A 17715-nucleotide genomic window follows, 5' to 3' on the forward strand; every position below is an offset into this window, starting at 1 on the left:
TGTCTGCAACAGAAAAGTCTGGAGGCTGAAACATAATCCGCTAAACAGCAACAGATTGGCGGCTGAGAGTGGAGCAATCCTGTGCTATGCGAGAAGTTGTAACGTTGCCAAGCGGAGGTTTTTGTGACGTAAGTGATTGGTGGTGATATTTGGAGGAAAATCACCACTTTCTCCCTTCACCTCCCAACTGGCCCATTTTCTTGTCTCAAAGTCAATTACAGGACATGAGGACAAGAGACACGGGCGCATGTTGGAGCCACAGCTATGTAACAACTACTTAACTAACTATAACATAATTTTACACTCTGTTTTTAGCAAACATGTTGTGGTGGCCTGTTGTTTACATAACAGCAGCAGCTACTGCCATCTTGTGGAGTTCATTAAAAAAACTTCATCAGGAGGTTGCCTACAGCCACACCTGGTAATAATGCAAATGTCTTTCGACTTGGGACAAATTAGAGACCCTAGCAGTTATTTGGTATTTTTTAGAGCATGGAGATAGGAGTTAATTAAAATGAGCTGTTAAGAGGAACATTCACGGTAAACGCTAAAATGGTGTATGAAAATGTGCATTTGCCAGCACTTTACCAGCAACAGCCAACCACAACTCATCGCAGTGCTCCTACAAAATACAAAATCTGACAAGACAACAATCATTAAATGCATGTTTATCCTTTTGGTGTTGAACTGTTTAAAGAGCATAATATTTAAAAAATATTTTATAAAAAAAAATGTGTTAACATTGACCATGTGACTACTCTACATCAAAATTTCCAAAGGTGCTGACAAAAAACCCATTTTGGATAAGACGTGGAAGGAAAAAAAGCTTCAGTGTTTCTTAACATCCATCCACCAATCCATTTTCTACCACTTATTCCCTTTGGGGTCGCGGGGGGCTCGTGCCTATCTCAGCTACAATCGGGCGGAAGGCGGGGTAAACCCTGGACAAGTCGCCACCTCATCGCAGGTGTTTCTTAAGAACTAGTCAGTTTCTCCAGAATGTTGCAATCACAGCAATTCACGCGAATTCAATTATTGTCAACAAATTTTGTGTGACCTCACAACTTTGCACAATGCCTGCAATTTCTTTGCACATTTTCACCAATCTAATTTGTCTCTGACCGTTGTTCAAACACGCATGTCAACTGTCTAATCAAACTTTTGTTTGTTTCTTGTATAGATGAAGTAAGAACAACAACTTATCAGCACTTTATTGCTTTAATGGCACAATTATTGTCTTCTCGTATATCTTAGACCTGCTTTTTGTTGCTGTCTACAGCGCTAAGATGGGTAATCTAGGACATAAACATTTAGCCACACACCGGTGTCCTCACTTTTTAGTTTACATGTATTTGTATATTTATATAGACTCTATGTATACAGGGTAAAACCAGAACATATTTTCATTTGCAATGCTGGCCTAGCAAAGAGGCAGCATTTACATGTTAGAGATGTTTAAGTGTGATAAAAATCGCTATACAGTCTCATTTTCCAACGAACATTTGCGCTATCCTTTGCTCTCAACATTATACTGATGATGTTAGCATGCAGAGGTAAATGTGTTGGAACATAAATGAATTGTTAGGATGGAAAAACAATTTTCAAGCATAAAACATATTCGGAAAATGTCTGCAACTTGTGGACAACAGAGCAAACAGTGAAAAATTCAAAGCCACTTTTTTATGGAAGACTTTCACGCCGCTAGGACAACTTTTCCAACCCAATCAAACATTTCCTGCGTCACAATAATAGCGCTACTCTTTACATCCGGTCTAACTACATAACCAAATGAAAAAATGTCTTACATTATGATCTAGATTTGTCAAAGGTGTTTTGTATTGTTATATGATATTCATATGTAAATGAATGCTAGTACATCAATTGAGGAATAGGACATTGTGTGGCAGATTTAAATATAATGTATATTCTTTTATAACATTCTGATTGATTGTCCTCAGTTACAGAATGTTCAGCAGGCTGAATATTAAAGTTTATTACTAAATATAAAATGTTAAAACATTGTCATGCACAGATATGAATACCATTCATTAACTTGTACTACATGTAATGTGCAGAATATTAAAAGTATTTAATCAGTCACAAATGTCACTTTTTATCTTAGCTAACATCTTTGACAATCAAAGCATGATCGTAAGAATACACGTTGTGTTATTAGTGCGTGAAATTGGTATATAAACAAGGTGTAGCATTTCTTCTGAATGCAAGTCCATCCATCCATCTTATTTCTACCGCTTGTCCTTCTCGGGGTGGCGGGGGATGGAACCTAATTCAGCTGCACTCGGCAGAATCAGGGTAAACCCTGGACAAATCGTCACCTCATCGCAGTGCTCTTACATATTACAAAATCTGGCAAGACATCAACACAGCTTGGGTATTATCCTCTTTGTGTTGAACTGTTTAAAGAGCATAATGTTTAAAAAAATATTTAATCAAAGCAAACTAACGGTCCAGTCATGGTTTTAAAAAAAAAATATTTTGTAGGGTACACTAATGATGAAAAATTGTATCATCTGGACTAATTTTGATTTAACTATGAACAATGTGATTAATGACGATATTTTAATAGCTTGACAGCCCTACTTATTTCTACTGTTAGATATAATTATTCAAAACGGTACAGTAATTTCACAATGAGCTTTGAGTATGTGCTTTTACTGCTAACTTATGTCTACTTTTTAGAGTGTGTGGTATAAAAAAGTAAAACATTAATACAATATTTGTTCAAGGTTTTGTTGAAATCCTGTGATTTTTTTTTTGACATTATGGTTACAAGGAACACTTAAAATAATAAAAACAAATTCATAAAATCACAATTTGATTCAATGATGCTGAAAAAGTAAATCTCAAAACATAGCAACTTTTACCGCAACTTGTCCGAAAAAGCTGCTGCAATTTCAGGCATTGTAGGGCCTTCAAATTCCTTCATGAGTTACCAGTGGCTTGGCATTAACTTTTATTTTTTAATCTTTTTTTGTGAATGTATTTTGTTACTGGGTCGTTGTTGATGAACTTTGACAAAAAATGCGAGAATTTCTTTTTTTTTTTTTTCTAGCGTCCTAGAATTACCTCACAATTTAACTCTTTCCCTTTTTCCCGCGCCCGGCCCGAATTTAGCGCATTGACCCGGAGGTGAGTCCCTTCAATAGCTCCCCAGGGTGTTCCTCCCTTATTCGGCGCTTCTATTAGTTCCTCTTTAACACCTCGGCAGACCCTGACCTTGCTGGGGCTGCTGCACTAATGGGTCAGGGGTCACGGTTCAGTCAGAGTGCATATTAGCATAGAATGCTGGCAGCTAGGAAGACTAGATCCTGTGGGTGTTGTGGGTCTGTTGGGACGTACTACCAGTTCTCCATTGGCAGTTTGCACCAAATGATGTTTATTTGACTGCTTCTTGGCCATAATTTGTTTTGATTCAGGACATCAGGCTGAGGTTCACTTTGATAGACCAACTGTGCCTCTCTCCCATCGGGACTCTCTTGTAACCTTTCCCTTACCCTAGACCTGGACACACTCAGGACTGTGACCCCTCAACACTGCCGTCAGCGGATCGATGGCAGCCCTCGACCCTTCTCCCGACCTGCCATTGTCAGATGACGTTAATTCTTTATCAAGCGGACATCAGGCTGTTTTGTGTCACAGGAACACGTAACGTCCACAAACTACTCCACTACGTTATAAAGTGAAATTGCGATGTAAAACGCTTTTTTTTCTTTCACGTTGTCCTGCATATTGCTCGTAATTAGCGGCCCGTACAAAGAGGGCAGATCAGCCGAATGAAGGCGGCTTTAAAAGGATTGAACCCTGAGCTGATCTTCTTAGGTGAAAGGGTCTTTATGCTGAATAATATAGCTGATTGAAGACCGCATTGATTAACACATTGTGGATAACTTCGGAATAAAAATGGCTGACGATGACTAGCAAAGTGCTCTTATTCATTTCTGCTGCTTTCCCCCTGCAGATAAGGAGAGTCTGATCACGGAAAGCGGCAAGCTTCACACCTTGGATGTCTTGTTGAGTCGACTAAAGGCACAGGGACATCGAGTCCTTATCTACTCCCAAATGACTCGCATGATCGACCTGCTCGAGGTATACCCCATTGCGCACCCGCGTGCGCGCACACACACACACACACACACACACACACACGCAAACAAACACGAAGGTGGTTTAAATCTCTTCTTAAACTTCAGCCATTATCAATAATTACGATACAAGTATTTTTCAGTTGACCCGAAGGCCGCCAACTGAAAGTGCTGTCAAGCTATTTATAAGAGCAAATAATTAATTAACATCTGTAATTAATTCATTTTATTAATCTTTTAAATCCCACCCAAAATGATAGGAAAAGCCTTCAATTTGAGGTATTTTCGTTCAAATCCATTACATTATTATAAAGCTAGATAAATAACCCAAAAACGTAGCTTTATTAAGTCATTTTTTCAACTGTCTTGAACAGATACAGTCCGTTTTCTTACTACAATAAAACAAAGTTCATATAAAGTGCTGATGTTAACGCAAACATTTTATATGTACCGGTATTTTATGTACCATGAGTGGTCGTCAGACAGTGATACCTAAAATGTCAATCAACTCAGCTGTCTGTGTGAAAGTCATGCTTTCTGTGTGAATGCTAAAAAGCATAATCACATTTATATATAGTTACACTTGTTGTTCACAATCAACTCATCAATATAGTCAGGCATTGTTTAAATTTGAACAATTCCAGGTCCAAATCTGATCTCTCTTTTCGATTCCAGTTCCTAAACATTGTCTGTTGCGATTGTTAAAAGAGCCATATGTAACAATTTCATGTCAAATCATCATTAAATGGCCCAGATATGTCAAAAGGCAATAATAAATCATGTTCTTTTCGAATAACTCTATAACTGATAACAGTAGTTCAGCCGGGATATGTTAATTTCAAAATTAGATTTACAGCCCCGAAATCTTGTTATTGATTTAATTTCGATGCCCCGCCCTCCACCGTTTGACCAATTAGAAAATCTGTAAATGTGTTGCATCCAGGTTGCCAGGTATGCACCGCCATCTTCTTTTAGCTGTTGCTACTGGTAAAGTTACTAAACATGTCAAAAGGCTTCGTTACAATTATCAAATTATTCATGACAAAACCAGGAACAAATCGAGGATTTGTATCGGGTATGCCTTTTAAAAAATGGAAACGATTGAAGGCGGAGAAAATTTTTTCATCTAATGCCAAACTTTTAATTCCCTCTTTGATAGGTAAGTAAGGCATTTACGTTTTCTTATTACTTGTAATAAATGGAAATGTATATTTTGTATGTAAACTATCTTGTCCAATACAGTCTATGATCTTGTCTAGCAAAGCTATTATGTTTGTGCAACAAATGCAAAGCATGCTAGCCCGGTCAACTAATTCCTTTTCAATGTCTTTTTGGTTGGCGGAAGCTATTTTGTCTTCTTTGGCGGCTGTGTCTTTTTCGTTGGCGGCATTTGTTGGTGGCGACTATTTCCTCTTCGTTGGCGATGGCTGTTTCTTCTTTGTTGGTGGCGGGTATTTTTACTCTGTTGGCAGTGGCTATTTCCTCCTTTGTTGGTGACGGCTGTTTCGTTGTTGGCAGTGGCTGTTTCCTCTTCAATGATGGCGGCTGTTTCGACTCTGTTGGTGGCGGCTATTTCCTCTTCAGGCATATTGATTTTTCGTTGGCCACATTGGCAGCGGATACGTCTTCTTTGTTGGTGGCGTCTAATGCATCTTTGTTGGCGATGGCTGTTTCTTCTTTGTTGGCAGCGGGTATTTTTTCAATGTTTGCAGTGGCTATTTCCTCTTTGTTGGTGGTTGCTATTTCTTCTTTTTTGGGGTTGGCTATTCCTTTTTCGTAAGCAGCATCGATTTCCTCTTTTTTTGGCGAGGGTTGTGTCTTCATTTCTTCTGTGTTGGCGGCGGTCATTACCTCTTCGTTGACAGTGGCCGTGTCTTCTTTGTTTACACTACTAAGTGTAACTCAATCAAATTGAACAGTTTAGGTGTTGAACATTGTAAGTTTATTCTAAAGCTGATTTCATATGCGTTTGATCTGTGCACCACCTGTGACACGGCATATGTCAAGTCGGTCAAGCACTTGCCAAACATGCTGTAGCATATCTTGGGTAACATTATCTAGTGCAGAAGAGATTCTCTGCTTGAGTTTATCAATGCTAGTAAAAAGAGGGGGGACATACACCATGTCTTGATCTTTTTCTATAAGTTTTGTGCAAATTTGAGGTTATTTACACAAGAATTGCCAAAATTATCGGCCTGCGAAATCTTGTCTATTTTTTGGGGACACCCTGTGTTGGTTCATAAAAGACTGTTTGAAGAGATCTACCTTTTCTTTTTTGACTTTCTCTTGCACTCTGAATCATTGTTAAAGTAAACAATTGTTCTTGTTTTACATATATATATATTCAACATCCTCGGTACAATTATTGTAAGCAGGTTAGGCTATAATTAGATCATTTACAGTAATCGGGAGGTGAACAAAACTACAATAAACTATCAGGTGAAACCCCAGCCTTGTTTTTTAACTGCTTCACCGAGAAGCTCCTCTGAGTCTCTATAATCAGCCTGCCGCTTCCTCGTTGGTGCGCCCATTAGGCAGCTAATGAGCAGGTCAGGGTTAATTAGCGGGGGTCTTTTCTGGAGGGGAGAGACATAATCAGATGGGGGAGGAGTAGTAACGAGAGTGGCAAAAAGCCTCAAGGTTGAAAAAAGAGAGTTGGAACTGGAAAAAATAGAATAAGATGAATTACTACAATTAAAATGTTTTTCTCAAGCTGTTGTTGCCTCCATACTGGTCACTAACATCACTATGGAGCCAGGTTTCATTATATCTGATGGCGAGGTGTAGCAGGCACCAGGTTGTTAAAGACCGTCTTCCTGTGCGTCTGGAAAACTCTAGTTGTATCTCACTAAGGTGACATGTTGTTGCTAGTGACCTCATAGCATCATAATAGATGGCGTTGACAGCGTTCCCTCCACTAATGAGTTAAAGAGGCCCGCTATGAGAATCGCACATTTGCCCGCCTCAGTTGTAGCTGCCTGCAGATGACAGTCCTGCAGATGGAGTTGATTTGGAGAGGAAAACTAATCTCCATCATCATCCTTATTTTCATTGCTGGTCCAGTTGTTTCACACTGCAAACATGTTGCAGGAGGTGATAGATCGTGGAGACCTTGGTGGCCTGAAGAAGAATAACAGTGCTGCTGGGTTGCTGCAACCCAACTGTGTTGGCGTTGGCAGCAAGGTTCTCACGGAGTGTTGGGAATTCTTGCAAAATGCCTGAATTGGGGATGGAGCTAATTGAAGAGTTTGCTGCTAAATAAACACAGCCTCCATCTGTGTCTTACTGGAGCACACGGGACCCCATATACAGTAGGTGCCCAGGATATGCCTGTAGATCAGGGGTGTCAAACCCATTTTTAGCTCAGGGGCTGCATGGTGCAAAATCTATTCCCACTTGGGGCCCACAGGCATGGTAAAATGATGACATTACAACTTAAAAATAAAGACAACTTTAGATTGTTTTCTTCATCTTACTTCAACCAAAAATAGAATTCTATATATTACAATTATAATATAAACAAAACAATTATCAAAATGACACCATAGTAGCCAAAATTTAGGTAACATAACTAAAAACCTAACCAATGTTAAGTAGAAAATAAAATAGAACAACCAAGTGTAGAGACTAACATTTTTACAAAGAAGTTCCGTGTGCTCATCGTGCCGTCAAAAAATTGCAAGCACTGCACGGAATTTTAACTACAAAGATGATGATCAAGTTGACTTAAGTCTTTGCATCTTACCGTTTCATTATTTCATCCATTAAAGGCTTACTGAAACCCACTACTACCGACCACACAGTCTGATAGTTTATATACCAATGATGAAGTCTTAACATTGCAACACATGCCAATACGGCCGGTTTAGTTTACTAAATTATAATTTTAAATTTCCCGCAGAGTTTCTTGTTGAAAACGTCGCGGAATGATGATTCGTATGATGACGCGTGTTTGTGACGTTATTGGTTGTAGCGGACATATTAGCCCAGCACCACTTACGGTTAAAAGTCATCTCTTTTCATCGCATAATTACACAGTATTTTGGACATCTGTGTTGCTGAATCTTTTGCAATTTGTTCAATTAATAATGGAGACTATAAAGAAGAATGCTGTTGGTGGAAAGCGGTGGATTGCAGCTGCCTTTAGCAACCGAAACACAGCCGGTGTTTCTTTGTTTGTTGTGAAGCTTTAGCGAACATGTTTCTCTACCACATGTCAACCAGCAAGTTTTTGGTTGAGAAAATTGTGATATTAAGTTGGCTCTTACCGGAGACTTGTGCGGAGTTAGCGACCTCCTGCAGCAGCTGTCATCTTGGCTCTTCCATTGGCTTCTCTCAGAGACACTGGCGGTCACCGCAGCCCTCCGACTTTCAGGTATGACTTTACAGTCTCACTAAAACACTATTAACACAATAAGCAGATAAGGGATTTTCCAGAATTAGCCTAGTAAAGGTGTCTAATAAAATCTTTTTTTTTTCTAGTGCTTCACTCTAACTTTCCTCATCCACGTATCTTTCATCCTCGCTCGAATTAATGGAGAAATCGTCGCTTTCTCGGTCCGAATCGCTCTCGCTGCTGGTGGCTATGATTATAAACAATGTGAGGATGTGAGGAGCCCTACAACCCGTGACGTCACGCGCACATCGTCTGCTACTTCCGGTACAGGCAAGGCTTTTTTATTAGCAACCAAAAGTTGCGAACTTTATCGTGGATGTTCTCTACTAAATCCTTTCAGCAAAAATATGGCAATATCGCGAAATGATCAAGTATGACACATAAAATGGACTTGCTATCCCCGTTTAAATAAGAAAATCTCATTTCAGTAGGCCTTCAAATAGTTTACAATAAAAGAAGGTATTGTGCTTAGCAACATCATTATTCATCTGCCAGCAACAAAAGGAGCTGCTGATTGCTTGCACCTGCGTTTATTGGAGTAGCATCAGCCAATCCAGAGAACGCTTAAAGTCAGCTGACACGCCATCTTTAAACAGTGTCATGTGTGATGTGGGTTGCACTGGAATTGCTATTGCGACATTCAGAGGACACATTTAGAATAGCAATTTCTTTCACAAAAAAAATGCAGCTAATTTTTATATTTAGCAAACTCACCCTGCCGGTCGCGTGCCGGATTTAGCCTGGATTACGCCTGATACGGCCCCTGCTGTAGATGTTTCTTTTGGACCCCCAGAATCAGCACGTCCTCATCCATTTGTGTCAACTGGGTGAACTTATTTTTTGAATTCCTTTGACAATACAACTTTGTGTCCCAAAGTAACGTTTCAAAGTGCAATACGATCCGACTTGAAGAGGGACTATTCTATTTTGAAAGTAAACTGGATCATTTGTTTTGTGTCCGTGCATAAATTCCTGTCCAACACAAGCAGATTTGAGCTACAAGCAGATTTGAGCTAAATTGAACCATAGCGCAGGGATGTGGAACGTCACCGCCATGTTGGTGCCTCTTTGCAAGCTGTGGAAATGGACCAATTGACTTTGAATAAAATTCGAACAAATCCTCCGCCGTTGCGATGATGTTCTGCAGCCATTTTGCATCCTGTGCATCAGGGGTAAGAGACACAGCTTGTCTGTACTCTCCGGAAATCATAAAACATGTGCACTAAAACTTCCTGTAATGTATAAATCAAACTGACATTCAGAATATCTTGTAATAAAGACAAGGCAGGCTTTCAGAGTCCAAACATTGAACGCACCCTTGCTGTGATACCAAAGCTCTATTAAATATGCTGCATTTTAGCAACGTAATAATCCGTTTTGATGGATTTTGATCTCTGAAGAATTTAGTTCAGCTGCCAAGAATTCAAAAAGAGAATCCAAGAGCAGCAGTGTTTTTTTTGGTGACACATCACACTAACGTTGCCTTCACTCGGAACAGATGGGACCCTGAGAAGGGCAGGCCGTGTCGTAACAGAGGTTTGGTATTAGGTGGTACACAGTGTCAAATGGTTGATATCGTAGAATAGAATACATTTTGATTATCTACCCAAGTGGAAAATTGTCATTAGCTCGCCAACACAGGCAACAGGCAGCACTTAAATACAAACATTTTTATATTAAAAACACAACAGACACAATAATAACAGGCGTTAGGTAAACATATGAGTTAAAGTAAAGAAAAGGTCGGATCCAAAAGAGTATCAACAAAATGTGATAGCAGAGCAGTTTGGGTCAAATATGTGGTTCTGTAATGATTTGGAGAGGCGAGTGTTGATGTGTGCGTGCCATTGTGATCGTTGTGTTTGACCAGGGGGAGGTCAGGGGTCGGGCGCTTAAAGGAGAGATCAACATGTCACCTCATCACTGCTGTTTGCTGTGACCCCAGCTCTTTTGGGGGCCCCTCATACTCAGAGTGGACACAATTGAAAATATTTAAAGTCGACTTCTGCCTCCATCATGGTGCGTGTGGGATAAAGATCTCGGACTCACACGGGAATTCCTCAAGCTCAGTTGAAGACGTTGAAGATAACCTAATGCTAGGAGCCTATCAATCAAGTCTATAAATGCGGTCTAATTCTGTTTCTCCTGATAAGAAAAGCAGGGTTTTTCTGACGTTCTCTCTTGGACATGAACTCCAGAACCTTCAACCATTCCAGGGTGGGAATCAGTAACAGTCATAACCTTCTGAGCTCCAGCGTCCTCTGCTGTGGACATTTGTATTTTGCATAACAGCGTTATTTTTACTGAAATTTGTAACTCTTGGCAAAAGAAATGACGCAAAAACAAATGTCCATGGCAGAGGATGCTGGCTCTCAGGAGGATAAGATATACAGTAAAATGCTCTTATTATTACCTAAAGAGCAAAGAGGAAGTATCTTATTTTAATAATGTTTGGAGTACATGAGAAAGTAGAAAATAAAACATAGCTTTCTTTGACCTATAAGTTTTTCCTCCTGGATCCACCAAAAAAATAATGTCGACTGCAGAAGAAAAGACGTTTTCATGACACAGCAGCAGCAGTAGAATTGATGTCGTAATAGGGGTAAGGAGCAAACTGTTCAGTCAACATTATTTGTGCCAAGGAGTTTGATTGTAAAAAAACTGGACTGCAAGTGTAACATATATGACTTTCACACCCAACAAGCTGAGTAGCAACATTCTAAAGCTCATGCAGAGATAGATAAGGCTGTTAGATGCTGTGGATTTGATCTAACTAGACAATTAAGATAGTGGAAGCGTTTACAATATGCTCACTTCTTACTGAATTGTGTGTTCCAGGAGTACATGGTGTACCGCAAGCACACCTACATGCGCCTGGACGGATCCTCCAAAATCTCCGAGCGCAGAGACATGGTGGCAGACTTCCAAAGTCGGTGGGTGGATTTGATACCTATCAACGTGTTAGTGTGGATGTCTACGTTTCTCTCTTTGATCACTAAATATGTCAAGAGGAATTTAGAGGAAGAAATAATGACTAGTTAAGTTAAAAAGGTAAAATACCAATGATTGTCACACACATACTAGATGTGGCGAAATTATTCTCTGCATTTGACCCATCACCCTTGATCACCCCCTGGGAGGTGAGGGGAGCAGTGGGCAGCAGCGGTGCCGCGCCCGGGAATCATTTATGGTGATTTAACCCCCAATTCCAACCCTTAATGCTGAGTGCCAAGCAAAGAGGTAATGGGTCCCATATTTATAGTCTTTGGTATGACTCGGTCGGGATTAGAACTCACGACCTACCGATCTCAGGGCGGACAATCTAACCACTAGGCCACTGAGAAGGTAGTGCATCTGTGTGTGCGTGTATCATTGTAATACGTTACTGGCCAGCATTTTAGATACTAAAATTGTTGTATCGTCATAATATTAATAATTATACACAGCTTAAGACAATTAATTTGGATGGCAACTTCATGTTTAACACCAATTTCAATCATGCAAGTTGTGTGGAATTTTAACTTATGGTTTGTAAGGTGGTATTAATTTCCTTTAACTCTTTGGATGCATATACTTTGCACTGCAATGTTCTATGATGTCTTCTTTTATGTATGTTAAGTCATTTAAAAACATTTCTATTTCTATTTTATATTGTGTGTCTGTCCCTCGCCCTATCACTGTCTCCCAATAGGACGGACATCTTTGTGTTCCTGCTGAGCACCAGGGCTGGCGGGCTGGGCATTAACCTAACTGCTGCAGACACTGTGAGTCAACAATTTCTACATGAACACAAATAGTTTCAAAAATGCATATCCGAGGTTAAAACAAACTCCATCCACACAAGTGCAGTTTCAAAACTGTCTCTTTGTACACACAAATGCTTTCACCAGCTGTCATGCACATTTTTTCCAATCAGAAGCCTGGAAAAGCAGCAAAAGTTGACCTGGTGGCCTTACACCTCTGTTATTATAATGTTTATTTTGATATATTATGCATACAATGTGAATGTTATCTTTAAAACCAGCCTGCACTTACACGGGAACATTACGGATCTTTTTTGAGTTTTTAAAGCGCCCACATGCGCCCGTGCTGCTAAAACCTAACATTTTAGCTGCTTGGGCGCGTCATGAGCGCGCGCAAGGTGTGGAACCAACACACGGAAGTTAACTTCATGATTTGTCGTAAATAAGGATGAACATAAAAACAAATAAATATTGCACCTTTCTCATGACACAGAGCAAAAAGTCTTGCTTGTCTAAGTTCTCTCTTTAGCTGGAGGTCCGACAGTGATTGTATCTAAAACACTTGGCTGACATTGGCGCTGGCGGAAGTGTCGCAAAGCCCATTTTGATGCGTCTTTTTTATCAATGAAAAGTGAAAATAGCAGTATGTCTACATTCAAACATACAGTAAGTCCTCTTATAGTGTGTTTAAAGCCAGCAAAGTATTGTTGTCAAGCTTTGAATCAGAATCAGCTTTATTGTAATTACGCAGAGTAACGAGATTGAGGCCATTCCATACAGTGCGATGTGTGCATGCAAGAAAACAATGTGTAAATATATAAAAATATAGAAGTGCAAAGAAAGGTGTGGAGGAGAACAGTGTACACTCTATACTCTCTAACTCTCTTTGGAGATGACAAAGCGCAACTGTGATGTCATCAGAGGAATGCAAGTCTCCGTTTGAGTCGTGTACACGCATACAATGGCCGTTATGCCAAATTCTGAGTTTTTAAAGACAAAAATATTTGTTTGTGTGTGGGCAAGAGGCATAAACGCAGAGATAAGTATGTGTTTATTAAGTATCCGTGTTTGTGTGGACATGGCCTAAGTTTTGTTTTCGATATAGGGTTATAACACACCATTAGTAATTGGTAGCACGGAACCATTTTTATTACCAAACTACCGTTTTGGTGCCATTTAGACTCTGTCAAAAATGGAGATGGATAGTTTCCATTACTTAGGTGAAAACTTTTGCTCGTACCTGCTTTTTGCTGGAAGATTTAGGCCCCTTGTGTACTCAGATAGTTTGCCCACTGCTTGCTGCACAATGGCCACCTTGGCTTGATTGACCACCATTGTTTTTCACTTTCTGGAAGAAGTCACTGATTACAAGCAATACAACAGACAAAAATACTTACAACAATGTGTGTGTTTTACGCATCTGAGCTTAATCTGTCGCCCTCTCTGTTGTAAATTCAAGTGGGATGAACATGCCCTGTCAAAAGACTCATCTTCCTCCAGGTTATCTTCTACGACAGCGACTGGAACCCCACAGTGGACCAGCAGGCCATGGACCGAGCCCACCGCCTAGGTCAGACCAAGCAGGTGACTGTCTATCGGCTTATCTGCCAGGGCAGCATAGAGGAGCGCATCCTGCAGCGGGCCAAGGAGAAGAGCGAGGTCCGGCTCATGCCTCATTCCCGGTAAAAAGGTGTCTTGCTGAATTACCTGTAACTTTCCTTCATTTCTGTCCACTCAGATCCAAAGGGTTGTGATTTCTGGCGGTAACTTCAAACCTGACACGCTGAAACCCAAAGAGGTCGTCAGCCTGCTGCTAGACGATGACGAGCTGGAGAAGAAACGTGAGTGATGATTTTAAATCATCCACATGCTAAGATTTGTGGGTCATTTTATAGACTGTTATCCCCTGCAGTGCGTCAGAGGCAAGAAGAGAAGCGGCAGCAGGAGGAGAGCAGCAAAGTGAAGGAGCGCAAAAGGAAGAGGGAGAAGTATGCTGAGAAGGTAAGACCATAGGCTGTGTAACCTCAAAACAATCCATTCAAGATTTTTTTCAATAAGAAGACATATAGATAAAAATGGTCTGTTCCAGGGTCAAACTGTTGCCATCATTACTCCTTCATTAACTGTAAAGGCATCGTTTTAAAATACAATAAAATATAAATTACCATTAACAAATCTCCACGTTAACTTCATACAAGTGTAAAAAGAAGACTGCACTCAAAAAAATAAGTATGAGTTCGTTACGACATGTGATGATGACACATTACTGCATGTGCCTGAGAAGTGAGTTCATCTGACTTTTTCATGGAATTTTCATATATTATTGATGTTAACATGTACTGAGCAGCCAGTACAGGGGACATGTGCAGCTTTTGTTGCTGCGCTCCCGCTACGCCACACTTCAATGTCCTGTTCTATGGTTATCATCATAGTTTGCCTCATCACTATCACTGGTATCTTTTTTGGTTGCCCTTGCTAAAAATAGACCTGAAAAAGCCAAAACCCCAAATGATGACCATGATCAAGTGACGGTGAACAAATGATGTGAACAAGTGATGGTGAACAAGTGATGGTGAGGTGACACGTGAGGTCAGAGAATCATTAGAGAGGGTCTCAATGGGGAATCCAATATCAGATATCCTTACCATCTGGCCAGTGGTCCTTGTGACATATCCTCTTGTGGTCTCCATGACAAGAGCTACTTTCACAAATGATAAATAGGATGATAATGAATAGGATTACTGACGATTGACATTTTGTACTGGAACACCATTTATTGTGCAGGCGTACCTTAAGACTTGTTCTTGATTGACAGAAGAAGACGGAGGAGTCGGAGAACAAGAAGAGGAAGGAGACCAACCTCGTCATCTCACACACGCCCTCGGCTGACAACTCCAACTTGTCTGCGGACGGAGACGACTCCTTCATCAGTGCAGAAATGGACTCGGCCATGCCCAGCCCCTTTAGCGAGGTGAGAGAGTTAAAAGGCTTTGAGAAGACTTTGCTCACAGCTACAAACTTACCATCTTCATCATTTGCATCAAATTTTGGGCTCTCACTTCCTCCTCCTATCTTTTATTTCCTTCCTTGTCACTCCTCTTTGCTCCCGGGAACAATCCTCTGTACGTGTCTTCATCAAACCTGCTATGACTCCGTCCCTCCGTGGTGCTGACCCCCAGCCTGTGTGCATGTCTGTGTGTGCTCTTGTTGCCCAACAGATCTCGCTGAGCAGCGAGCTTCAGCCCGGCTCCCTGCCCCCAGACGCAGACGCCGACGAGAGCAGCAGTGACATGTTGGTCATCGTGGACGAGCCATTGTCGTCTGCACAGCAGTCGCGTGCCACCAACTCCCCCGTGTCCGTTTCTGGCTCCGTCTCCGACAACATGAATGGTGAGACATGGCCCCAGATGTACACAATATTGTATTGGAAGTGTGCTAGCCTTGTTGCTAGAACTTGGACTGTTTAATAAACTTCCAATGAGCATCGTGAGTGTAGCTTTAATGCTAATGAGCTGTGTTGATCTCCAAGAAGCTCTATTGTGTACTTAGTCCACTTTTGACATTTGCACTAACTCTGCACTTGTCCAATGTAATCAAAGTCCTATATCACATACAACAATGTAACATTAGGGAGTGCAAAAGGAGCATACAAATGTTAGTGGCACTAGCATAGCTATGTTAGCTACATGCTAATATTTCACTAAAATTTTAACAACCACAGTGTTGTATGTTGATGACTCAACTTCCAAATCCCATGTCTGCTGCTGAATGCTGTTTAGTTAGCAGATGTATAGTCTGTATTTTAGGATGTGTAGAAAAGCCTGATAAAGGAGATGATAAAACAATTAGGGTTGGACAAGACCCTTTAGTTCCCCCAGGATGGTAAAACCTCATACTGCAAACTCTGCGGGAACACTTTGGGCCCTTCTTAAGACTTCTTGGTTCCAAAGTCTGTGATCTCTGACCTCCCAAATAAACAGAACGTTCCACTGACGCTCCAAAATCTTGTAAAAAGTCTTCCAAAATGAGTGCAAGCTGTAGAAGCTACAACTTGAGGCGGGACCAACTCAATACTTGCTTCCATGTTGACTTACTGTTGGTGTTATGGCCCAATACTTGTTTCCATGTACTGTTTAGTTGACATCTGACCCTCTGCTTGACTGGTAAACACTGTCAAAAAAAGAACTGGCAGAGCAGGAGAAGCTGCTGGCATAATAATCACAATAGCACCTTGACAATGTGGAAATTGGCTGGAAAAGTTACCCTTTTATGTTCCCCGTTTTTTGTAATACACAATGTAGTGAACAGCACTGTGCAAAAGTACAGTGGGAATTATTATATAAAGTTGTGATTAATTTAAAGAGAGGCTGTGTCCTGCTATTGTTAATGTGTACAACGATTTTTTTTTTAGCCTGTGCCGTCCATTTTTCTTGCTGATTTTGTTCTCTTTTCGGTATTTTCCGTTCGTCCATCCATCCATTTCCTACCGCTTGTCCCTTTCGTGTTGTAATAAATTATGTTTAGGCTCAACGACAGTGACAAAAGGACTCAAACTAACAGTGCCTGCCTGTATTGATTAGAAAAATATTACGTAAACTTAAAAAATATCATTGTGTACATTTTCTCTCTCTTTCAGGTGTTTCTGCCTCAGACACAATCAGTCCCGGCAGAGGCAGGTCAGGTCGGAGTCGAGGACGTCCGAAAGGATCGGGAGGTGGGCCCAAGAGTGGGTGCAAAGGGCGTGGACGCAAGTCAACAGCAGGCAGCGCGGCGGCCATAGCGGGGGCGATGGCGGGTGCGGCAGCTGCCTCAGCAGCAGCCTACGCAGCCTATGGCTACAGTATTACCAAAGGTTATAAACACTAAAATTATTTAAACACAGTTTGTGGGTGTGGGTTTACTTCCTCCAGGTGAAAATCTACACAACAATAAAAGTCGGCTTCTATAATCTGAGGCTCTAATGTCTTGTCTGCACTTCCAGCGGGCCTCGCCATGTCCAACCCTCTGCAGCCAGCGACGGGCCGTTCCGGCGCTAGTCCTGCTTTTAACCCTGCCAGAAGCGCCTTGTCTCCACAGGCCAAGGGAGGAGGCACCCCCACTCAGAGCCCCAGCAAGCAGCTGATCCACGGCCACCAGCTGGCCGCTGCCAGGAAGACCAAAGGCGGCCCCGCCATTTCTGGACCCCAATGATGCACTCACACCACCTTTACCTAGCATAAATGTGTGTCCGCTACACAACACGACAACAACCGCTGACCTAGTCTCACTGTGATCCTTGACAACGCCTCGTGCCTAAAACAAAACAGTCACAAAAGACACACACTTAGCGATTGCTATTCTTTTACGACAGGAAGCTCTTGTCATGCACCGCCGGATTCCAAGGGCTGTCCAACGCACTGAGCCACGTCTTCCATGTTTGGTAATGATCATCCTTGTGCATTTAATATTCTCCATGTGCATTTCACCGTACCAA

At 41.2% G+C, this 17715-nt stretch overlaps 1 protein-coding gene across 4 annotated transcripts in view; it reads left to right on the top strand.

The window, feature by feature from the left end:
- ino80 (INO80 complex ATPase subunit) overlaps positions 1-17715 on the top strand; it is a 54122-nt gene that overhangs the window by 35269 nt on the left and 1138 nt on the right. For 2 of the 4 annotated variants that reach the window (XM_061901283.1, XM_061901281.1), the window contains exons 28-37: positions 3980-4107; positions 11338-11432; positions 12191-12263; positions 13743-13901; positions 13981-14083; positions 14155-14243; positions 15058-15213; positions 15422-15632; positions 16879-17094; positions 17224-17715. The exon at positions 17224-17715 is cut by the window's right edge and continues 1138 nt beyond it. In XM_061901283.1, coding sequence (XP_061757267.1) covers positions 3980-4107; positions 11338-11432; positions 12191-12263; positions 13743-13901; positions 13981-14083; positions 14155-14243; positions 15058-15213; positions 15422-15632; positions 16879-17094; positions 17224-17432 — 1439 coding nt within the window. In that variant the 3' untranslated portion in view covers positions 17433-17715. The remainder of the gene's footprint in view (positions 1-3979; positions 4108-11337; positions 11433-12190; positions 12264-13742; positions 13902-13980; positions 14084-14154; positions 14244-15057; positions 15214-15421; positions 15633-16878; positions 17095-17223) is intronic. The other 2 variants (XM_061901284.1, XM_061901285.1) reach the window with 2 other exon arrangements.

The sequence above is a fragment of the Nerophis ophidion genome, linkage group LG05 (genome assembly GCF_033978795.1).
Source record: "Nerophis ophidion isolate RoL-2023_Sa linkage group LG05, RoL_Noph_v1.0, whole genome shotgun sequence".
NCBI classification, from domain to species: Eukaryota; Metazoa; Chordata; class Actinopteri; order Syngnathiformes; family Syngnathidae; genus Nerophis; species Nerophis ophidion.